Source organism: Carettochelys insculpta, chromosome 19, assembly GCF_033958435.1.
Source record: "Carettochelys insculpta isolate YL-2023 chromosome 19, ASM3395843v1, whole genome shotgun sequence".
NCBI classification, from domain to species: domain Eukaryota; kingdom Metazoa; phylum Chordata; order Testudines; family Carettochelyidae; genus Carettochelys; species Carettochelys insculpta.
Window position 1 is genome coordinate 9,766,418 of NC_134155.1, and position 25,398 is coordinate 9,791,815.

Genomic DNA, 25,398 nt, shown 5'->3' on the forward strand with positions numbered 1-25,398 from the left:
AAATGTCGCATTCAGTGTCTTATACTGGCTGTACCTAAAGTACCAAATTTATAAACGTAACAATTTAAAAAAATATTAATAAAACTTGTCAATATTATGTTAAAAAAAGAAGAAATATATCCATACTACAGTATGTTCTTAATGCCACCTACCATGTTGTACTTCTATTTTGCTGTTGCAGGCCTATTTACCAATATTAAAAAAATTAAATTAAAAAATATCCTTCATAAGTTTCCTCTCCCAACAGAGGACCATATATATAACAGCCAAATATTAAACATGTGCAAATAGGAAACTGTCAGTTTTTCCCCCTACCAGTCACAGTGCAATGATGTTTTATACTTTTTATACTTTTTAATTCTGTTTACATCTACAATAAATTAAAATCTTCTGTCGCTTCTAGGGTGATACTTGTAGCACTGAGGTATTCCAAACAAACAAACAAAAAAGTTGCTTTCCTAATTTGTTAATATAGAAAATAATGGACAAAAGGCATAATGCAAGCTTTAACACTGCTCTTCCTACGGCATGTTAGACATTGAAGAGGAATCTCTTCTCTGTCAGCACTTTATAGGACATGCAGAGCAGCTGAAATGACTGGACAGCAAGTTGATCTAATTTAAAATAACGACTAATAAAGGTGTGCTTCAAACTTTAAATACTTTAAATATTACAATTGTAGCTTCTTTTTCAGTCCTGGGAAAAAGCCGTTCTTAAATTAAAAAATATAACTAAACTGTTACCTTTTAAGCTGTGCACATATGACTAGTTAATATGCTGGTATGACGCTAGTACAGTTATAAGGTCTAACACACCTAGAGAGCAAGCTAAACAGTGTTAATCTAACTCTTATGGGCCAGCTCTGGCAGTTGATCTAAACGTTTAAAACTTTAATTTTTTTCTTCCGCGTAGTAGAGAAACTGCCTTAGACTGGCTCCATCACAAAAATATTTTGTATTTCTCTTTCTTAATAGTTTATATGTAGTTAATGGAATTGTATTTACAGTTTTTTTTCAGAATTCACAATTTCAAAAAACCTTATATCACCTCTTTCAACCAAAAAAAGCACTTATAGAAAAAGAAGGACACAAAAAATTTTGCAGTCCTTACCTTATTGCCGAAAATAGATATAATTAGGTTAACGAAGACGTCACAAATAAAAAGAACGGCTAGAGATCCTGCTAGTCAGCTATCCTCTCAGCTCCCATACAACACAAACTAGTAACTTCCGCCCACCCACTGCCCTCACTCTACTAATTCAGTGTGTGCTAAAATTCCACCTGAAGAGTTTTTACAGTTTCAGAATTGGTACCAAAAGACTGAGACTCATGTTACCATCTCAGCATCCTTTAAGCAACAACGACATAAAACGAAAGTAAAAAGGAGGGGAAAAAGAAAAGTAACCCCCTTAATATAAACGGTTATACTATGGTTAGGCTCTTACTAGATACACAAATTAGAACTACTTGACTACGAGAATATGTCAAACGCTATAGAAAAAATGTGATTCAGATAGATTAAAAAGGGGGAACCCATCAAGAAAGTAAAACAAAAGTGAAATGGATTATATATACATGTTTTAAAAAGCTGTTGTTTTTATAGTACAGCAGATTCATGAGATGATGAGCGAGATTTTAAACAACCTAAGTCCATAGAGTGCCACCTCCAGTTTGTTTATGTTATTGGTGATGATGTAGTGCTCAAAGTCTGATGATATCACCTGAACATGGAACCATTCAGAAACTTCGCCCTGTCTTGCCTGGACATCCAGATATAGCCTATAAAGGACAAAAAGAACACATTACATAACCAAACTTCTTGAGAGTAACAGAAGTTCCGAGAACAAGTGGAGTTCCTCATGGGGTTTATTATGCACCTATATTTGTAAACTGCTCAGCGGAATTCCTGTGCAGGTCTCTGTATATCATTTCAATCTACTTTGTGCATTTAGTGCCGTGCAATATAAACTTGACATGTAATAGACCTGACCCCGGGAAGTCCTGCGGACCAGTAGCTCTTGTTGACGTTACTGGGAGCTTGGTGTATCTCAGTATCAGGACCAATATTAATAGGTATAATAAAGAAAATGGTCATATCACTTACATACAAAAAGGTGAACAGAAATAGTCTAAAGGACTTCTTCAGTAAATCTGCACAGCAGTTGTTCTTCGCTAAAGACATGGTAAAGGGTCGATGTATGGGAACTGGGCAAAATGCTTACTATCAAGATGAGGAGCATATTTAACACTCATGTTTTGGGCCAAGCTCTGTTCTAAATCATATCCAGAGTGACATAGTGAAGTTTATGGGGTTACGCTGGACTGAAAAGGTGTTGCAGGGCAGATTTTTAGTCTACTGATCTTCTCTGTCGAGTACATTTACAAAGGTAAAGTAAATACCTTGGTTTCAAATTCAGTGCTGCTTTGACAAACTGCTTTTGTATTTTTATGGGTTTTTTTGTTTAATAATATGAGGGAAAAATAAAATATTACTAGATTAATCAGAAGCACTGGAAAAATCTCCTTATGCACCAGTCACGCTCAGGCTGATTGACCGGGGGGGGGTGCAGGGGCAAAGAGGGGCAGTTGCCCAGGGCCCCTTTGAAATGCTGTGGCAGAGCTGTGCCACTACTCCGTGCGTGACTCTGAGGGAGCATGGGTGGGGGCACGGCTGATTGTCTTAAGCCTCACCCCTTCTTCTCTTGGCCCCGCCCCTTCCAGGGGCAAGGAGACAGCTACCCTCCCACCTTGTCCCCGGCCCTAGTGGTCACACTCCTGAGTTTACATAACATTAGAACATTCTTACTCTAAAACTGGTGAAGTAGTGGGAAGATGGCAACAACTTCTAAATGGCTACATTTCAACAAATATAGTTATTTTTATAGGTGGATGTAGAACCCCAAGTCCTTAATCTCACTGACTGCAACTTTGCAGAATAGGGACAGAAGGGCGTTAATTATTATTTAAATTTCACTCCAGACATCATTTATTTATTTATTTATTTACTATCATTAATTAATATAATTAATATTTAATTATTAATACTCAATAATAATAATATGCAACTGAGGGTATATCTCCACTGCAGGCAGGGGTATGTGTCTTGCATCTTGTGTAGATGTACTCTAGTGCAGTGGATCTTAACCCTTCTGAATGACTGTGCCCTTTTCAGGCATCTGATTGGTGTCACATACCCGCAAGTTTTACCACAATTAAAAATTATGTGCTTATAAACTCAGACATGAAAAAATGTCATCGCAAACTATCCCTGAAGAATCGCTGGCTTTTTCGTTTTTACCACATAATTATAAATCAACTGGAATATCAATATTGTACTTATATTTATACAGCGAGCAAGGTCAGTAAGTCATTGTAGCCCTTTGTGTTTGCACTGACTTTGCTAGTGATCTGTATGCAGCCTGTTTTAAAACGAGGCAAATCTCTAGCTGAGCTGATATACCACATGGAACCCCTCCCCTCCAGCAGAGAACCACTGCTCCAGCGAGCTTGCTAAAGACAAGCAAGCAGGGTTCAGCAAGGGCAGCACAAGTGAGAACACACTCGGGTGGGCTCGTGCTGCAGCCTCCTCACTCGAGTGAGTGAGAGCACAGCTGGCTCAGGTACACCCATACTGACTGCAACTCCCCTCTGCGGCTGCAGGGCAAGTGTACCCTGAACAGTAACCCAGCAGGAGGGAGATTTAGTACACGCTGGGCGACCCGAACCCTTGCACAGATAACAGTATGCAGCAGGGCTGGATCGTGACGTGAAATTCACTACACTAGACCTACCAGGATGACATTTTTGCCCTCTGCACGCAAAGAACCCCTATTTTAGCAGACCCTGGTATGCTGCAGCAGTGGTGCTGGCCCACAGATGGCTAGGTGAGAAGAGTGGAAGAATACCTTGAAAGGTACTGTCACGATTACAAATTTCAAACTCAACAGTCCTAGAGAAATTAATGATAGGGACCTCCCACCCACTAATCTATTTTAATTAGTCATGAGCAGTGTTAACAGCAATTTCTGTTTTTCAGTCATTAATGGTTGCACTTGTAACACTGGCCAGTAAATAACGATTACAGCTTCATGTGCCATGGCAGGCAATATATTAATTTTGTTAACATTTCCTGTCTTGCGGCATTATTACTGCAAATTACTGTTTTGTTAAAATCCTGAGCATGCTTAGAATGCCACAGCTTGTCTTTATGAAGGCTCTGGACACAATTATAATGCAGTATTATAAACCAATTGCTGTGTGTGTATACATACTAGAATGTTACTAAAAATAACTGGGAATAAAAATGAATGCTTGTGTATTTTACACTCCCCCTAAAAATTAGATGTTTGTGGACCAAATTAGTTCAGGTAGCATTCTTAAAAATCCCATTTATGCCAAAATGCAGGAGATAAACATAACCATTTCTTGTCATACATTAAAGGGGATTATAACATAGTAATTGTTACAAACTGATCAATGTACCGTCTCCACGAAATACAAATATCACGCAGCTAATAATTAATGTGAGTTTTGTGGGCTTGATGGACAAGGGGTACATGGGGGCGGGCAAGGGTGGTTTTGTTTTCCTAAATAGGTTTTTTTGGCTTTTATTGGTAGATACACATACACCCTGTTTGAGAACAACAAGAAGTCTTGTGGCACCTTATAGACTAGCAGATATTTTGGAGCATAAGCTTTCGTGGGCAAAGACCCGCTGCATCAGATGCATGAGTAATGCTCCAAAATATCTGCTAGTCTATAAGGTGCCACAAGACTTCTTGTTGTTCTCGAGGCTACAGACTAACGGCTACCTCTCTGACTCTATACACACTCTTAAGTACCCTTCACACATACCGTAACAATCCCTCCTCCCTTCCATCATGATTTTAACTCCACAGATTGATTTGAAATGCAACATTGATCAGATACATTCCTAGCTAAGAATCGACAGAAATAAAAAATAACATTTAAATATATTTCGTGTCCACATAGAAAAACGTAAACCACAAAGGCAAACACATGGTTTGATGGGTATAACTTTTGCTTTCTACTTACTGACTGCTTCATTTACACCATTAACGGTGTAAGAATATTTTTTTGCAAAAATGAATATGCCAAAAGGCCAAACAATGTTTTTCAACATGTAATTAACTTAAGCTCAGTTAAAAGGGTAGGAAACTGGCAGTGATCCAGATACTAAGGTAATGTCTTTAATTTCATTTGCTTAGGTTTAATTTTTTAATTGGGATAATTGCTCTATGGTTACTAGTAACAATGTTATCTCACACCTGTAGCATTTGGTACAATACTTAATTATGAGCTATCTTTTTCTTTGCAATAAAGTAAGGGTGCTCACTTATTTTTAGAAAACTGCATTCCTAACAATCTGTAATCCTCACAGCAGTGCTGCCTCCTGACACTCTTTCATTTGTTTCTCCAAAGGCTTCTGGAATCATCATTTATTCCTTTGGGTTTTAAAGACTCCAAAAGGCATCTCCAAGTTTAACACATACAAATACGCTAACTTAGTTGGGTTCTAAGCTCTGACTCTCTTCCAGTTTCCAACCCACAAGATTGATTTTAAAATAAACAACTGCAAAAGGGAATGATTTAAAGGTCAAGGAAAAAGGAAAGTGAAGATCAAAAGGTGTTTTCTTAATTTAAAATATATATGGGAAATAGCAGCTTAGCATAAAATAGGAATGGTATATACTGCAATACCTCAAAGTGAGATGGCAACCAACCATGTGTAACGTTTCAATGGTATCCATTTGTAAAAGCCGTTGCAATCAAAGGTCCCTAAAATTGTACAATTATTAAGGTCATCAGTGTTCTGTACATGGGAAGAGATGATTTTTTTTTTGGCAAGTAATTATCAAAGGATTTGAAAGACTGTGTTGCCAGCATGAATATGTATTGAAGAAAACTGTTTTCTGGTGACCAATGACTTGTGCTGAATTCTAAGCTTACCTTTCCGAGACTGTAATCTTCTCATTCCTCCTCTATTTTTTTTTTAAATTAGGATTAGTAAATGGACAGTGTTAAAAAAGTAAATAATAAAAAAGACCCCCCATGTTCTCGATAAGGTTACTGGGGGAGAGGAGGAATTAAGAGGCTGCCAATCTACATACCAGAGAGAAAATTCCTTCTGAAAAAATGATAGTGCAGACAAAAAGCAAGATGCCAAATGCTGTATTATTCTTATTTGATAATCAGGACATTGCAGAGGTCAAAGTGCACAAGTTTTCAAGAACAAACAGGTCTTTTTCTTTAGGTGAAAAGTGGAAATGAGGGGTGTTATAAGTGGCGATAGATGGCAGTTTAAATTGATGCGTAATTCTTGGCAGAATAATAATAGCACAACTGTTCCAATGAGATTGTAAAGTTACTTAAGTGACCTTGTAATGAGAATGAAATTGAACAAGAATTTGGAATGTTAGTTCTCAGCTAGAAGGCTGCAAAAGGATATTTTAAAATACAATGAAACCCATGTTAGTTTATTTTAGGAGCTTTGTCTGCACTACATTCTTCTCCCCCCACCAATCAATTTGAATAAAATATTAACTTTACTCTCTTACTTACTTTTGAGTAATCTTCTGAAACTATTCTACACATCTGAGATGGAAACACAATGAAAAAAATCTCATTGTTTGCTTAGAATTCTTTTTTTGGGGGGATAGCTAATTTTCCATTTCAAAGACTGACAGCCACTAAACAGATTCAAACACATTCATGCTAACACACAGAGGTAAAACAATACAATCTGAAAACCAGCATGCAAGCTTGTTAAGTCAATTTCCATTGTCTATATTAGTTAGATGACAGAGCCATGAAAATATTTCCCACTGATTTGAAAAAGATTAGAGACTTACTTGTGACCTGCCAATGACAAGAAATGTTAGCAATAAACTAGTTATCAACATGTTGACTGTGCATCATCAGCTAACTTTCCTTTTTCAATGCTATACAAAGACCCTGATTCTGAAAAAAACATACTTAACTTTAATGATTAAAATCATCCCAGTGACATGAGTGGGACTACTCTGTTTTAAAAAATAACAAGCAGTCCTGTGGTATGTTTGAGACTAATAACTTTATTAGGTGATGGGCTTTCATGAGTAAAACCCACTTCCTTAGGTAAATGGGGTAGAACATCAGAATCTGTGGTTTATATGGGGGTGGGAGGAGAGAGAAAAAAGGGTTACCTGTCACTAGTAGGACCAATTAATGAAGCAAATTAAAGCAGAATGTGTCTAATTTCTGTAAATATCAAAGGCAGGGAAACTGCACTTGTAATGCATAAGATAGTTAAGCTCTTCTGTTCCGCCCTGGGTTAAAAGTGTCAAATTTCTAAATCAATTCCAGTTCAGATGTCTCCCTCTTGTTGTAACATTATTTTGCAGAGGAACAGCCACTGTACTCTTGCAGAGCTGGAGATGCTACAGCAAGCATCCACTTTCTCAACAGCTGCATCTACACTACCGTGATCTGCCAACAGAAGTCACTGCCGGAAGAGATCTTCCAACAAAACTTCTGTCAACAGATTGCGGCCACACACAAAAGCGGATCGCTCTGTCGACAGAGAGTGGCCCGACTGCTCGCTCGATAGAACGGCCAACTGGACGCATGGCAGACAGGGCTACCTGGTGACCCGGAAGCCTTGTTTGTCGACAGAGGGCCCCTGGAGCATCCACATGGCTGTACTGTTGACAATTCAGTCGAGAAAAGCGTTCTGCCTCATGGGGGAGAGGCAAAAGGCTGTTGAGAAAGTGCCAAGTTCAGTCAATAGTATGTCGACAGAACACATTTTTAGTGCGGAAGTGCTGCAAGTTTTGTCAGCAAAACTCTCTACTGTAGATGTAGTTATAACAGAGAGAAGAAACTGGGGCATTATACACCATTAGGTGTGTCAGCCTAAAGTATTTGTTCTCCAGAAATAGGATCACTTAAATTTACAGTGAACAGAAGCCCTTAAGTATTTTTTAATATATTGCACTTTAAAGTATGTCAACTCTATAATGGAGGAGTAGGGGTCAGACAAGCATTTTCAATTCTGCTTATAATTCAAGTGACAGTCAAGGCAGCGAAGTGCGCCATTTTGAAACAAGCCTATTAGTAAATTGAGCAGGTTAGACAGCATAGTATCACGAACATGATAAAAGGCTAAGGGAGCAGCGCACTGCACAATTCATTTTTAATTACAAAAATCCTCTACTTTCTGAACTCAAATCCAATTACTCAAGAGGAGAAGGGGAAGAAAGGGTTACTTACAGCGATTCCATGGCCAAAGCCAGAGCCCGGCTGAGGACTGGCAGCACTTATGTAATTACCAACACCGGAGTCCTGACTGGCTGTACCGTAGAGGTCTGCGACGGGACCTGGGCTGTTAGCCCCTGGGAATCCTCCTGGCCTGGCGGGATTGGAGCCTGCCGGGGAAGCGGGTGCGCCAAAATTCGGTTGAGCACTGTAGCTATTCAAGACTGGTGTGCAGAGAATAAAGCTGGGTATGAGGCCAGACGCCGAGCATGCACAGTTATTATAAAGCCAAACACTAGAATAAACAGCCTAGGCCCAACTTCTAACACTTAACCAAGGCCATGCGATAGGAGAGCAAGTACTGAATAAAAGTCAGCCCATACTACTAAGAAGCTTGGAGCTCCAAATATATATAGATGAATATATATATATATATATATATATAAAAAAACAATCATTCAACACACTACTGCAACCAGAGACTCTAGGTGCTCATTTTCACCAAATTATCACAAACTATATAGATATTTTTCAACATCAGATTTGATGCTCATGCAGTAGTAACAAGTTTTCTAGATCTGGGCACGTCGAGACAGCATTCACATCCCATGCAAACTACAAAGGAACTAGTTTTAGACTACACATTGTGTTAATATTGATATTAAAATGTTGACAGCAAATAAAGCAAATCACATCTAGTAAAATCATTTTTGGATCCATTCAGTACTTTCCAAAAAACCCCGCCCTTTTATCTGTATGCTACATAACGTCTAAAAGATATTTTTAATTAAAACATGACATGGAATGGAGCATTTTGGAGCAACTTTTCTTTTTTAATTATTATGAAAATTATAATTATCTTGTTTGTTAGCTTTGGAGAGCAAGGACCTTACTCTGTCTCCAAAACTGCACAAAGTAAGTACATGGAGATGAAAACAAAAACAGAATTTCATAGGATCTATGACACTCACCTCCTTAAGGGGAAGTAAAAGATTTTTTTTTTTAAGTCAGAAAAAGATGCTATAGGATAAATTTATATTTTTAAGCATGCTAGATTATTAGGTTTTGGCATTTCTCACAATCAGTCTGGAATGTAAAATTTATGAGTAAAAGACTTGAATGCAAAGAGAAATGTTAGCAGGCTAGGAAGACTCCAATGGAAACACGTAGCTTGCCTCAGGATAAACCTATTACTTGCAAAGTCCTTACACAAGCGCATAGAGACATGCTCATATGCACCGTAACACATACCTAGTCTACCATAACAGCCCCTTAAAAGTCAGATAAAGTTAGTGCAGATACACATGTATTTTAAGTGCTCAGGGTTGGTTTCAAGTTCCCTCAATTAGACTAGAGCACTGAACAAGATTCTTGCAAATAAACACAGTGAAAAGAAAAATAAATCAAAAGATATGCAGTCTGGCGAGGCCTCGATTAAATAAACCTTATTTATCACTCTACTTGAAACAGCTAGAGAGGCTTCGGTTTTAATCAGGAGCTCCAAAGAGGTGGATATCTAGGCCCCTTTTTAAAACCTCCTAAATACAGCAGCTGGAATCCAGGCCATGACCTGCAGAGACCCGTCCTTCTCACATCTAAATGCACTGGCTGTTCCACCTAGGTACAGAGAGGCAGAGAAGCCTAAAAGTGAAATTAAATAGTTTATGGTCATACCCAAACTTTCCTTATCTCTGAACTGGTAGTGTAACGTCAATATTAGAAAGAGGCCCCTGGCTGCAAAGTTTTCTATTTCCCCCAAGTTCCAGTCTGTACAGCTCCACTGGTGTGGCCTCTGTCCTTTTGCTGAGAGCCTCCTGCAGATATTTGTAAGTCGTTAAACAGGAAGTGAGCAAAGCGTGGTAGCTTGTGATCGCTCTCTCTCTCTGTAACCTGCAAGTCAGAACTGAGTGGATCAGCTGCAGCCTTTTATTGTGGATGACACCGAAGTGAGCAAGTCCTATTTCTCAATCAAGAGACACCCACGGAAAGATTAGGGTCCTAACTTTAAAAAAGTTTCTAATGGACAAAATGGGCTCTGGATCAGCTCCTTGCTAAAAATTACAACAATCGTATAGGCAAATTTGGTACAGCCAAGTGCCAGAACTGCCATCAGCCTCACACCCTGTGGAAGTCTTATGTCCATTGTGACATGGTCTTTCAGGATTTCCCATTATCTCACTGACACAGCACTGAACAATCTTTCACTGTGCTGCACTGGCTAGAGATAAACTGTCCTCAACTGGATCAATTAACTGGCAAAAGTAAAATGGTGACCAATGGTTTGGCAATGGTCAGAAAGTCCATTTTACAAAATAAATTGAGCAATATGGCTCTATTTAGCTGGTACCAGGGGGAAGAAAGTAGGTCATCTAATTCAACAAGTTAAAAGAAATCAGGCAAGAGAGAACAAACAGATTATTTTGGAACAAGCTGGCAAACAAAGCACCATTTTTAATAGTAAAGATTAAATGTCAAGATAACATTTGGCCTTCTCACTCAGGAAAAAAATATCCAGCTGAGATATTCAAAAGTCCTTTATTATCTTGCGCTAGCACACTCTTTCCTTCTGGTTCAATTAAATGGATACAGGTTTTACTGCCAAGTCACACAGAAAACCTGGTTTGCTTAGTTGAGCAAATCGTGGGCCTCTCTCGGGTCCTTGGGTGGGCTAGAAACCATTTTAAATTTTCTACATGTTGATTTGCAAAGAATGTGGACAAAGGCCTTTACCAAGGAGGAAGTAAGGATGAACATTCCTTAGAAACACATCATACCAGAAGGAAAAAAATAAATGGTGTGCAGGGTAGATAAACAAACCACCTCGACCAGTCCAACCATTGGCCAAAGGTCAAAAGAGCTGGCCAGCGGCAGACCTTCAAAAATAACTCTACTGAGTTTTAAGAGCGTTCTCAGTCTTGTTCCATCAGAGTAATGCCAATGCCACTCGAACAACTGCACTGGCATTTCTATGATGTGCTTTTAAGTCTCATATTGCAACATATGCCTGTGAGGAGGGGAGGAAAGGGTTTACAAAGAAGTGCCTATTATTATGAAAGAAAGCCCTGACCAGAGCTATGGGTTTTGACTGTAATGTGTCTTAACGATGTGGGTTATGGTGATGTGGAGACCCTCTGTGTGCTGGTGTGCTACTGCATTGGGCAGATCTTCTAAAAAAAAGTTTATCTGAAGCTTGCATTTCCGAGCATTATTTGCTGGGAAAACCCAAAGTCTTAATGATGTCAAGAAGCTGGGTCAACTCCCAGAGAACACAGGGCAGATTAGGTGTAGAAATACACCAAGGGGGTTTACTTAAAAACAAACAAAGCTGGAAGAAAAAAGTTAACAAACGAGGCCAAATTTATCGTGCAACTCGCTGAAATCAATGGAGCTGACTCCTCCACTGAACATGTCCCTTGGTTTTCAATATTAATTGTATGATACAGTGATAAAATTATGCTATTTAAAAATCATGCCAACAGTGACCAGGCTCTGGAGAGTTGTGCAGAAGCTTAGCATGGCTGTTTGGCTCCAAAGCTGTGTCAAAATCCGTACGATGAGAGAAACGAGAGACTAGATCAGCACATTTAGCTTTCTGTATGTGGAGAACGGACTCTCCCAAGAGAAGAAATCACATATCCATTTAGTGCTTTGCTGCATGCATGGAGGAGGGGGTGGGAGGAACACATTTCAAAGCATCCAATATTTTCACTTGCTTAAAATGTATTTGAACGGATGAAGTTTTGGGGAGGTGGAGCTAGCTGTCTAGCAGATCTAGATACTGATGCGTACAGTGTCTATCCAGTGGCGACTGAAAAAGAACCATAATACACATCCTCAAATCTAGCAAGAGCAGCTGTATGGCTGAGATCCTCAGCTTGTGTCAATCAGAAAAACTCCAGTACCTTCAGTGGAGCAGCTGAAAATAAGGGACAGGTCTTTTAGGACAGTAAGAATAGCAAGACACCACAAGCAGAGGTTTCTTAGATGAGTCCTTAATGCTGACTGATCAGTTGATTATATTTGAGGTTGTCTTTTGGTACCCATCGTGATAAAATGGAAGTAGAACTGAACTAAGGACACGTATTCGTTCTCCTTCGAAGTGAACGGGGGACATGCTCCAATGTAGGTCAGAAGGAAGGAAAATTCCCTTGTTAAAATAAACGAATCCTCGTGATGCAGAAAGGCAAGTCAATTTGCAGTGAATTCCACCGAGGAGCAGCTCAGTCTAGCCCCATCCATGTTTTCAGTGCCCTGCCCTGCGCAAAACGTAACCTTGCCATTGAGGGTGCAGTTGTTCTGTGCAAATATAAATAAAAACAACTGGCTCTTATTAGAAGAGGATTCCACTATGTACAGAGCAAGGAGAAGAGTGGATAGAATGTGACTAGCCCTTAAGGTATTGACCATTCTGCATGGGAGATAAAATTGCAACTCAAAAGATCTCACAGGCAGATTTCACATACGTACTGGAATGGCTGACTGATGCCAGTGTGCTGTTTCTAGGAGCACTAATCATTTAGTAGTGGGTGGCTGTAACACCACAGCCAATAAGATACGCCTACATGTCAGCATCAAGGGTGAAAGCATTCATTTGCAAATGGCAAAAGTCATAGGTGGATGAAAAAAACCAAACACTTGTCTTAGTGGTTTCCTGAAAAGAAGAGAGAAAACAAAGAGCCACGAAGCAGATCTCTAGAAGCTAATCTACTCCCCAAATCCCCACCTGATTAAACAGACCAGGAATGTTGGTCTCAAGATAGAGACTGTTGATTCAACTATCCTTTGGTGTGTGGTAAGTAATAAAAGAACAATATAATTTTCTATCTACTGAATATCAGTTTCATACTACACAGACACACCTCAGAACTGACTATGGGAAATATGTGCATCACAAAATTATGCCCATTGATTGTTTACCTGATAAATATACAACACTGGTATCAACTGCTCAGGCTCCCATTTGAGCTTGGCCTACAACATAGCTCGTTGTAGAAATTTTATAGATGTGTTTAGAAGCTTTTATAGAGCTGACGCTTCCCTCCAGGCCCAATAAATGAAACAGAAAAACTCTCATAATTGCTAGGAGATGAAACACTTTGCACAAAGCCATATTTTAAGGATTCACTCAGCCATAGTGAGTTGCCTTCTTGAAATATTAGTGCCCAAATTCAGCTACAGCTAGAGCTAGATTTAAGGCAGATTTGAAACAGCAGCAATAACCTTGAATGACTTCTCTGATGTGAAAAAGTGATGTTTTCTGAAGCTATATCACATTCTCAAAAAACAGTTTAGTATACACCTGTGGATTCTGATTTAAAATGTTTCATGCCAGATGATAGCAGAAACTGTCCTGTCGACCTCCCCACCTCCACGTGAGATTGAGAAGCACAGGGTCAACTGTCAACCCCTGATAGTTTGACCCACGACCGTTCAATTTTGCATGTCCCCTCTGGGCACACGAAATCAAGAGGGTCTAGGTCCGTGGTGTTCAGCACCCTAGCCACGCTAGCTATTTGGCTGTTTGAGTGGGGCTAGTTGGCTTGAAACATAAATGTATTTTCAGAGTAATGTGGCTAGTTTGCTAGAGCAGCAGCCAATCTGATGGCTACTGCTTCAGAACTGATTGGACACCAGGGGTCTAGGATGCCAGTGCATCACTATTTGCAAGAGAACTCAGAGAAATGAAGAATGTACAGTGGGGAACCTGGATTGCGAGTACCACTGGGGTAGATCCTCCAGTCTGACTTCTTGCAGCCACAGCAAGTTAACAAAGACCCAGTATGTGCTGGTGCCTAATGGGTCACGCCCACCAGCGGTAGCGGCACAGAAGGGGGAGAGGGGAGGGCAAAGTGTTGGTAATGAAAAGGGAGAAAGGAAAAAGGATGCCAAAATTAAAAGGATGACAATGTATGACTGCGATGGACAATCCAGGCAAGTGAGTGGGCCACATGGGCAGCCCTCCTTCATCTCAGTGGACCTCAATATTGTTGTAACCAAGACAGTCTTCTGGGCCAGAGTAGTTTCGCTAACTGTGCTTGTGCACCTAGAATTTGCAGTGTGTGTGGACTGAACCACAACAGTGTTTTGATTGGATGCAGAGGGAGCGCACAGCTCTTGGTCGTTGTGTGCAATCAGCACTCACCTCATTTTACATGCCCTCGCTTTACGTGCATGTTGTTTTAGAAATACCAGCAGAAAAAGAACAACGGATGGAAACCAGCAGAATCTGGAAACCTTGTGCATGCGCAACAGGCAACTGAATGTCTCTTGGGCCACAGGTAGAATCCCAATGGGCCACAGGTTGCTGCCACTGACATATGAGTTCTCATATCAAGAGCTGAGGAACCTGTTTCAGGGGCGTTGTTATTAATGGTGATTGGTATCAAATTAGGCCCAGAGCCTCCAAACAAGTCAGGGGGCATTGTGCTATTTACTCTCCACAGGAAGTGATTACAATTGAACTAAGGCTTTGTCGACACTGCCACCTGAATGACAAAACTCTTCTTGTTCACAGGTGCTTAGAAAGCTGCCTCCCCTGTCAAAAAGATCCCTAAAGTTTTGCCACAGCAAGTGACAATGTGAATGGCCTCTTGTTGGCAGGAGCACTCTCCTGTCGACAAGGCGAATCCCACTTGGAGAAGGTGGGTGTGTTTTGTCAGCAAAAGTGCTGACCAACAGCGTTCACGCTGCCAGACTCCTAGCAACATGGCTGTGACGACACACGTCACTAAAAGCTGGGTAGTATAGACCAAGCCTAGATCAGACAGGCCAAAAGAAATTATTAGCCTCACTTTACAGATTGCCAGCTGAGCCACAGAATGATTAAGCGACTTGCCCAAAATGATACAGGGAATCCAGGCCAGAGCAGGGCGTTGATCCCTGCTTTTACAGCAGGTACCTTAACCCAAAGCCATCCTTCCTCTCTTAGTTTTTTTTAAATTTTTAATTGTGACTTTTGGTATTTTTCATTCACATGTGTTGACTTCTTCCCTGGCAGTGCTATTAAAAGGAAGGGCCCCGATGTCACTGAGCCACGACTGTGTATTGAAAAGGATCTCTAGGTCTGTAATGTACTAAAAAGCCCTGAAATAAGCCAGTTCAATTAGGTGGTCATGAACTTTTATGACTTAAAGGTAAAACAATATTTTTGAAACAACAAACCAACAGAAAAGCTTGAGCAAAAATGATTGGTGACTATTTCGGGGCTGATTTAAATTGAGGTTGTAAGAGCTGATGATTGGGAAGGGGAATGGGAAGGACCTACGGGTAAGAGAAACCGTAATCTTGAGTTTTATTGAACGGTAGAACTAACTTTCTGTCAAAGGCAGCCTGCTAAGTGCTGTGTAGCTCTCAAATGAGTCTCTAGTGGAAAACAACAAAGCACTCACAATCTGTTTCAAATTTCACTCCTGGAAACAGCACTATTACCCGAGAGTACGCAGTTGGGGCATAAGCTAGTTCTCAGAACAGCTCTGTGGCTGTCCACCCCAGGTTCCACAAAGGAGCCAACAGAATCACATTAAAACAAATGGCTGCAAAAAAGAGAGGGTCTGAAAGCATCCACCTCCAAGTTGTGATGTTAGTTTGTAACACCCTTGCTTAAGCCAGGGTTCCTGGGGCGAGTTACAGTGAAGTCAATCAGCTCCCAAAGCAGTAACTCCCAAGCTGTCCACACTGGCAAGACACAAACTATGCAGCCGTTGTGCTCTTGGTACACCACCTCAATGAGACGTGTAGAGCTTTCTGCGCCATGGCTACAGCACTGTGCTGCCAGTGGGGACACCCTAGACAGAATTCATAAAATACTAGAACAGGAAGGGATCTCAAGAGGTCATCAAGTCTAGTCCCCTGCCCAAGAGCCATCTGTATCATCCCTTTGAGGTATTTATTTAGCCTGATCTTAAATATTTCCAATGATGGAGATTCTACAGCCTCCCTAAGCAATTTATTCCAGGAATTAACCACCCTGACAGAAATTTTTTTCCAAACATCCAGTCTAAGCCTTCCTGGCTGCAGTTTAAGCCCTCTGCTTCTTGTCCTATTTTCAGAGGCCAAGGAGAATAATTTTTCTCCCTCCTCCTTATAACACCCTGGCAATGTCTACACTAGCCCAAAACTTCGAAATGGCCATGCAAATAGCCATTTCAAAGTTTACTAATGAAGCACTGAAATACATATTCAGCACCTCATTAGCATGCAGGCAGCTGCAGCACTTTGAAATTAACGCAGCTCGCCGCCGCGTGGCTCGTCCAGACGGGGCTCCTTTTCGAAAGGCCCCCGGCTACTTCAAAGTCCCCTTATTTCTATGAGCAGATGGGACTAAGGGGACTTCAAAGTAGGCAGGGTCCTTTCGAAAAGGAGCCCCGTCGGGATGAGCTGCGTGGCGGTGAGCCGTGTCAATTTCGAAGTGCCACAGACGCCCGCATGCTAATGAGGCACTGAATATGTATTTCAGCGCTTCATTAGTAAACTTCGAAATGGCCATTTGCATGGTCATTTCGAAGTTTTGGGCTAGTGTAGACACGGCCCCTTTTAGGTACTTGAAAGCTGCTCTCATGTCGCCTCTCAGCCTTCCCTTTTCCAAACTGAACAAACCCAATTCTTCTAATCTTCACTCATGAGTTATATTTTCTAGACCTTTAATCCTTTTAAGTAGCATTTCTCTGGACCCTCTCCCATTTCTTCACATCTTTCCTAAAATGTGAGACCCAGAACTGGACTCAATACTCCAGTTGAGGCCTAATCAGCGCAGAGTAGAGTGGAAGAATTACTCCTTGTGTCTTGCTCACAACACTCCTGTTAATGCAAACCCTGGTGTATTACAGTGCTGTGACTGGCCTCCAGTACCTGTCGCACAATGCCTGCTCTTGGTATCAGGTTTGAAATCCATTGCTCTGCCCTGCGATGACTAACCACCCTTTACATTCCTCTGGAATTTGGAAAGTCCCCTTGCTGCTTGCTCAGCGACGCACGCAGAGATCTCAGTGCTTCTTTTCAGGTGACCGTACCTGCTCCACCTACCAGGCAATCCCCTTTTTGGAGCCAGGCCAAGGTGCTGGACCTCATCGGCATTTGGGGAGAGGAGGCTGTTCGGTCCAAGCTACACTCCCACCATAGGAATTTTAATACCTACAAGCAGATACTGAGATGCATGACCAATATGTACTGCAGTGCAGGATCAAAGTGAAAGAGCTGCAGCTTGTCTACCACAAGGTGCAGGAGGCAAACCGCTGCTCCAGTGCTGTGCCTGCAACCTGCTGGCTTTATAAAGAGCTGGGTCTGATACTTGGGGTTGACTTTACCTCCGCTACAATGACCCTGTGGATATTTGTGGGGCTGTGCAGGCTTAGAGTCGACTGAGGAAGAAATCCTGGATGTGAGTGCTGAGGTGGAGGAAGACGCACAGCCAGAGACTGACTTGGTGTCCAAAGAAGCATGAATCAGGAGATCTCTTCCACCCTGGTAGAAGGGAGCCATTCTGAGCAGTTGGAGCTTGGGGAAACTCAGACAGGAGAAGAGGCCCCAGTTAGGGGCTCTGATTTTGGAAATTGCTGGAGCGAGTTGCTGAAAGCAGACGTGGGTCTGTGTGCTGCTCATACTGACATCCACCTAGGTACAGAGGTGGAACAAGCTGTTAACAGACTCTCACTTCACAGTACTTGGGCTCAGAGATCTTCCCAAGAGTTTCGTAGAGATACTGGGCAATCCACTCCTGCAGGTTCTTTGGCAGAGCAGCTTTGTTCCTTACCTCTACAAGGGTAGCATTCCCGCGCCACTCTGCCATCACAGAGGGATGCGGGACAAGGGAGGAAAAGACCATTGCTGCACACAAGCAAGTTGTATAAGGTCAAGGTGGAAGTCACAGTCTTGCGTAAGACCCACCCGTGCATCTCTAGTCACTCTCAGCAGTGAGCTATCTTCCAGGATGAACACAGCCTGTGGAATATGTGTGGACAGCAATGACTACAAGGCTCCCCCTTCAGTGTTGGGTCTCAACAAGATATACATGCTAGACCACAGTAAGACTCTGGGACGATGAATTCCCCTCCCATTTTGGGGGTCTAGTGGCTTACGTGTGCTCACCTTGTTAGCGATAGGTATGAGACTAGTACTTGTGTTTATAAACAGTCATGGCTCTGGCAAGTGTTAAAAGGGAGCCTCTGTAAAATGTTGCATGTTGGCTTTACAGAAGTGACCTCAGCTCCCAGGCAGCCTTGTTATTGTCAGCTGAACGGCTGTGAAGAATTAGAAAGTGGGCTTGGAAAAATAAGGAGGACCTGCTGCGTGATGCCATGCTACAGCCCACTGAAGAAGATAAAGAACTGGAAGAGTGGTGGAACATCAAGAGGAGGGAACAGAAGGAGAATATGGCGTGCAGTAATGAAGCCGTGGAGTGGCTCGTAAACATTTGGGAGTGCCAAGCAGACATGCTCCAGGTGCTCCTAGCAATACAGGTGGAGCAGCTTTGCATCCGTCTGCTGCAGCCAGTGCAACAAAACTCTCTCTCACATGCCACTTTGTACCTGCCAACAATTCGACCACCATCCTTTCCCCAGTCGGCATCTGCTACATTCCACACCAGTCCCATCACTGTCCAGCCCTACAGACTCCCACCAGTACCCACTGCACTCAACCCCCGTCCCCATCCAGTTAACCCAAACAGCAAGGCTGCATGTGACTCCTGGACATATGCAACTCCGTGAACGTATGGGGGCCTCACCTGCTCCCTCCCTTCTTTCATGCCACAAAGTGCAGATGTGTTCTGCATGTCTCTGTCCAACAGTGATTGTTTTTTAATAAATGAATGTTTTTAGTTTGCAATCAATCTTTATTCTATTAAATGAAAGCAAGCATAGCCGACCAAGGCAACAGGCATTTTTCTAGTCAGTGCATTGTATGGAGCAATCAGGGTCACCTAACAGCATACCAAACACCTGCACTCCTTTGCATGGAAACAAACATTACAGGCTTTCAGCATCAAACTGTTGCCTCAAGGCATCTCTGATCCTTATAGCTCTGCACTGTACTTCTCTAATAGCCCTGGTCTCAGTCTTCTCAGACTCAACTGCCAGGCACTAAGCCTCAGTGGTCAAGCTCTGAGTGAATCTTACGTCCTTTCCTTCGCAAATATTACGGAGGGTACAGCACACGGTTATACGCATAGGGATGTTGTCATTGGCTAAGTCCAGCTTGCTATACAGAAATTGCCAGTGGGCCTTTAAACAACCAAAAGCACATTCAACATTCATTCTGCACTTGTTCAGCCTGTTGTAAAACTGCTCCTTGCTGCTGTCAAGGCTCCCTGTGTGTGGCTCAATGAGCCACAGCATAAAGGGGTAGGTGGAATGTCCCAGGATCATAATGGGCATTTTGACTTTCACCTGCAATGATCTGATGGTTCAGGAAGAAAATCCCTGCTTGCAGCTTACTGAATAGGCCTGTGTTTCAAAAGATGCGTGCATCATGCACCTTTCTGGACCAGCCTATGTGAATGTGTATGAAACGTCCACAGTGCTCTACAAGCTCCCAGAGACCCATGGAGACCCACCTCTTTCCATTAATGCACTTCAAGGCTAAGGTGTTTGGTTACAGGATTGGAATATGTATGCCATATATTGCCCCTCCTCAGTCAGGGAAGCCAATTTGCACAAGGCCATCCACAATGTCACGTCTGTGGCCCACAGTCACAGTCTTTAGGAGCAGGATGAGATTAATGGCTCTGCACGCTTCCCTCAAAACAAGTCCAATGGTCAGTGTTCCCACTCCAAATTGATCGGTGGCCAATGATAGCTGTCTGGAGTAGTCAGCTTCCACAATGCAATGGCCATGTGCTTCTCCACCAGCAGGGCAGCCCTCATCCTCCTGTCCCATGCATGTAGCTTTCCTCATCCAAAACTTGTGCAGCCACTGCTCATCATCCCAGACTTGCATGACAATGTGATCCCACCCACGAGGGCTTATTTCCTGATCCCAAAAGTGGTGTTTCACTGTGATCAGCACCTTCATGAATACCACAAGCAATCTCGTGTCATAGCTACACATGGGAGAGATCCATGTAGGAGTCCTCTTCTTCACCTTATAGTCTAAGAAATAACTCAACTGCCATTGGTGAAGTGTTACTGGGACACATTGGTATTTTCTTCAACAGTTGGGGATTCATTCTCGCAGATCTAAGAGGCAGAGTGTGCAGCAGAAAAGCTGTTGAAAGATGGCACCAAAATGCATATGGAAGGATACAGGTTGCTGGGATGTGAAGCAGTGCCCCAAGAAGCCTTAGGAAAGGACCCAGAATGCCCCATGACACTCTCCCCGCCTTCTGATAAGCCTCAGTGTACGAAGAGGAGGTGCTCAGCAGGACAGATGTTCAGAGTGCAGTGGTCCATCTGCTACTGTAAGTGCAACAAGTGTAGTCACGCTCTTCTTCTGATTGTGTGAACACACAAAAGCAGCTTCCTCACAGCGGTCTGTGAGCAGTACTCTAACTGCCAGTGCAGATATACCCTTAGGTCTTCTCAGCATGCAGCATTTTGCTGTGTGTAGCTAAAGGTGTGATTTTTGAGCTGATGTGGATAACCTGGTTCCCTGTGTGGACATGCTTATTTCAGTTTAAATCCAATTTGTTTCGGGTAATCTTAAATTGAGTAGGAAACATTTAAGCCAGTGGCTCTCAACGTTTTCAGACAATTGTGCCCATTTTAAGAACTAAGTTGTCTTACATACCCCAACTTTCACCTACTACTTGGGGAATGGGCAATGGGCAATGGGATGGATCACATGATGATTATTTGTTCTGTTCTAGGCATTGGCCATTGTCGGAAGACAGAACACTGGGCTAGATGGTCCTTTGGTCTGACCCAGACTGGCCGTTCTTACGTTCTTAACAACCTGTTTACAAAGTCAGATATCAAAATACTGAAAGTGTCACAGCATGCCACTACTGAAAAGCTGCCGACTTTTTCATTTTTACCATACAATTATACAATAAATCAATAAGAATATAAACGATGTATTGACATTTCAGTGGATAGTACACTGAGCTGCATAAACAAGTTACTATATAACATTTTCGTTTGTACTGACTTCTCTTGTGCTTTTTCTGTAGCCTGATGCAAAACTAGGCAAATATCTCAATGATTTGATGTACCCCCTGGAAGGCCTCTGTATATTCCCAGGGGCATGTGTGCCACTGGTTTAGGCCCACTGGTTTAAGCTGAGCCAAAAGAAGCCTCCATTATGCCTAATAAGAATGTTTGCACTCAAAGTAAATTGGTTTAAAAACTGATTTAAATTATGCCAGTGCAACTCTCTCATTATAGCTCCTGGCAGTGGGGACAGCACTATTCATCATGCTGTCTGCTCAGCAAATCTGGTCTCGGACAGCTAACCAGGGCTGGGCTTGCTGAGCACTTGGCTATTAGTTGGATATGGTATGTTTCACTTCCTGTACTCAACTACCAGGGATTCTTGCGAGGTGTTTTTCAACAATGGCTGTTTTTCCACCAGAAGTGGCCACATCTCCTGCAGGCCATCTCTCTGCTCTGTCCAACTGCGCAGTTTCTTGTACAATTCACGGAACTAAATTTCCAAAGCTTTCTTGCGTGCATTTGGTGCTACAGCAATACAAGTTCATCATCATTGCACTCCTCCTGAAGTATCCTCAGTGACTGCCACATTCCTACCTGAATATCTATAGAAACAAGTCTTACAGAAACAAATAATAATGTTGGAGGATTTTTAAAAAATTCCAGTAACTTCAGGACAGTTGTTCTCGTGACAGAGGTTACCATTCAATCATCCTTGCCCCGCTTTAAAGAGGCTTTTTAACCAAGTTTTAATGTGTGTGTAATGTACTTGTCTAAGCATCTGTCTTCGCTACCTGAGTGATTGATCTTCCAAGGTTCGGTTCTGATCATTCGATTTCCCTAGTAGGGACATGTGAAATCGAACTATCAGTGGTTGACAGTCCATCCCCGTATTCCTCAATATTGCAAGGAGTAAGTGTCAACCTCCCTCTGTGAGGATGGCCAGGGAAGTCAATTGTAGATAAATCGATTCCAGCCAAGCAACTGCCATAGCTGGAATTGTGTGTCTACAATCGACTTCAAGGCCTAGTATAGACCTGGCCTCACAGCAGTTTTTCCAATACCTGATTTACATGAAGGAGCCAGTCGCTGGTGCTTACATAATAATCCTAGCTGTCTGAGACATGCTAAAGAAAGTGGAGACTCCTAATGCTACAAAACGTTCTGCTGGGAGCAATGACAGGGAGAAGGCTGAGGCTAGCTTATCTGGTGTTTTGTCCTATGAACTGCCATGTTAACACAGAGCCTGTTCACAAATTAATCCAGTGTTGGACAAGAAAGGTCACCACTGAAAGATAAACTCTCTTTCGATAAAGTGGTGAGAAATTTCTAAGTCATGACTCATTATGACATTTGCCGTAGCATATGGTGTATTACTCGAAAGGGGATTCAGAACGCCTCTCTGGGAGCGGAGGGAAGGGAACGGGCGTTAGTTAAAGCATGACCAAGTTGGGAAAATAAATGCCACCCGACTCAAATCAGCTCGTCCAATTTCAATATACAGAAAGAAGGGGTAGAGGGAAAAATGGAGGTTACTTACCTGTAACTGGAGTGTCTTTGTGATGTGTGGTCCCTATCTGATTTTCACATGTGGGTACCCATGCACACGACCTGACAGTTCTTTTTAAAAGCAGTGTCCATTAGTGGTGTGGGGCAGAAAAAGAGGGGTGCAAGCCAAGACCTCTGCAGGTTCCCATTCTTAATGCATTCCAAACAAGCCACAGAAGAAGGGATGGAGGGGCAAGAAGTGGAAAACATATAGGGATCACCCATTTCAAAGAATTTCTAACTACTGGTGAGTAACCCCCATCTTTCTCAAGTGATGGTCGCTATGTGTATCTCACACATGGGATGTTAACAAGCAGTAATCAAGCAGGAGGTAGAAAATGAGGACACAAAAGTGATAACTGACTGTAGAATTACCATCCCCACAGCTGGATCTGCACTGGATACCTGGACTCGAGCGTAATGTCTCGTGAATGTATGCAGAGAGCTCCCTGTAGCTGCCCTACGCATCTCTGGTATGCAAACGTCTTTCAGAGATGCAGCTAAAGCAGCTTGCCCTGTGTTGGAATCTGCCCTCACCCCATGTTGGGAGGGAATATGAGCTAGCTGGTAACAAAAGGTAATACAACCGGAGATCCTCTGAGAAAGTCTCTCTGGAGATGCTTTGGCCCACACCAACTTTGATACATCCATGGTTTGGATACACACGTATGGGCCAGTGGACCTTGTTTGTAAAAGAATTCCAGAGTCAGGTACGTTATGTGCATGCGCACCCATGAAGGAACTGTCATATGAAGAATCAAATGATTTAGCCATCAGGTTATTGTCTTACACGTGAAATTTGCATAATATAGGAATTAAGATCAATCCACTTTAGGCTTTTGGGTACTGTGGAAACAAATGACACCTGATGCTGCACCATTAAAGTGCGTAGTATTTCTAAAAGAAACAACAAGGTGAGAGAGATACGTACACAGGTATAAAAGGCATTCTAGAGATATAGCTATTTCTCTGGACATATGATCTACATTTAATGTTACATTTTCCTTACACAGTTGAGAAACTTGCTTCATTATAAACTAGAGTTTTCAAAATTTATGAAAAACAATAAAACGGAGTTAAACCCTTACATTTCAGCTCACAGGGATAAATTAACTAAGGGCTTGATTTAAAGCCCACCAAAGTAACTTAAAAGACTATATATATTTCTCCAGGTGTTTATATGGTCCTCACTAGTGTAGTATAAAATCCTGTAGACTAGTATTCCGTCACATTAGGTGGTCGTTGACTCCAGTGGGCTTTGGATCAAGTCCTCAAAGAGCATGTGTCTGTGACCCTGACCTTAAGGGTTAAAGCAAAGTCAGTCAAAAATAGTGGTATCAAGTAAAGGTCTAATGTAAAGTTCCATAGCCAACTGTGAACTGTGACATGCAGGCCTGCTTTTGTGCACCATTCAACAGGTGATGTCCATAATCTTTTTGTTTCCCCCAAATGAATGAAATGCTATACAAACCTGGGCTCTTAAACTGATCCGGGCTGGGAAGGTGGTGGAGGGGGGAGTTACTTGCTGAAGCAGCGTGCTCACTACGAAGCATCTGAGCCACTCGAGGCCCCATGGAACCATAGTCCGCATACGATAACGGGGCCCGTTGGTCACCGGGCGAAGGATAGAAACCATAATCGGGGATCCCTGGAGATACAGTGACTCTATCATTGTGGATACTAGATTCTTTCTTATATTCAATGTTAAATACTGTGCTTTTGATTTTTTCCTCTTATTTTTTACAGTTACAAATATGAGAAACTGGAAAGTAAAGGCTGAAATTTGAAGTAGAATTGTGCAACATTTGATTAGAGGAACTCAAGCTACTTATTCAAGTCAGAGGCAAGAAAACCTCTAGTGTTAGAGAAACCATCAGATGAGTTGCTGGACTTCCTTTTCCACCGTACATTAAAATGAAATATAGTGTCCCACTTATTACAGTCAGAAATACAATGCATATCAAAAGGAATAGCTGAAAATGGAAATGAACCAACGAGAACTACCTTAGTTATAGTTTACCCTGGTAAGTTTCCAATGCCTCTTCTTAGAAATCCATGTGTATATAAATCTGTGTGTGTGTGTGTGTGAACACTCCCCACAAAAGCATGCATCTGTCTATCCCAAGCAATGCACTAATATCTACACATTTTTTATCTACAGACCAGCAACCAGAGCAACACTCTGCCCTCAGTTACACCAGCAAAAATCTGAAATAACGGTAAATGTCAGTGGAATTCATCTGCATTCATACTGGTACAGCTGAAAGCAGAATTTAGCCCATAAACATTGAACGCCGGTCTCATTTTAACAGAGGTGCTATTCCAAACACTTGTACTGTTATCTAGAGCACCATGCAAGGAGCAAAGAGAAAGAAAAGAAATAATAAAATGTTCCCATGCAAACATCTCCTGTATACATTTTACAAATCAGGCTACAAGGGCCTTCCTTTAATCAGAGGAGATCTGAGGCTTTTTAAAAATAATAGTAATAAAACAATTAAAAGGATGAAATG

General features: G+C 42.0%; 1 protein-coding gene across 14 annotated transcripts in view; it reads right to left on the reverse strand.

Moving 5' to 3' along the window:
* Positions 1 to 1,269: 1,269 nt before the first annotated feature.
* MSI2 (musashi RNA binding protein 2) overlaps positions 1,270 to 25,398 on the reverse strand; it is a 467,665-nt gene continuing 443,536 nt past the window's right edge. For 3 of the 14 annotated variants that reach the window (XM_075013752.1, XM_075013751.1, XM_075013749.1), the window contains 3 exons: positions 8,271 to 8,425; positions 5,721 to 5,798; positions 1,270 to 1,778 (listed from right to left, as the gene is read on the reverse strand). In XM_075013752.1, coding sequence (XP_074869853.1) covers positions 5,757 to 5,798; positions 8,271 to 8,425 — 197 coding nt within the window. In that variant the 3' untranslated portion in view covers positions 1,270 to 1,778; positions 5,721 to 5,756. Of the gene's footprint in view, positions 1,779 to 5,720; positions 5,799 to 8,270; positions 8,480 to 24,356; positions 24,534 to 25,398 lie in introns of those variants that run through there. The other 11 variants (XM_075013746.1, XM_075013744.1, XM_075013745.1 and 8 more) reach the window with 8 other exon arrangements.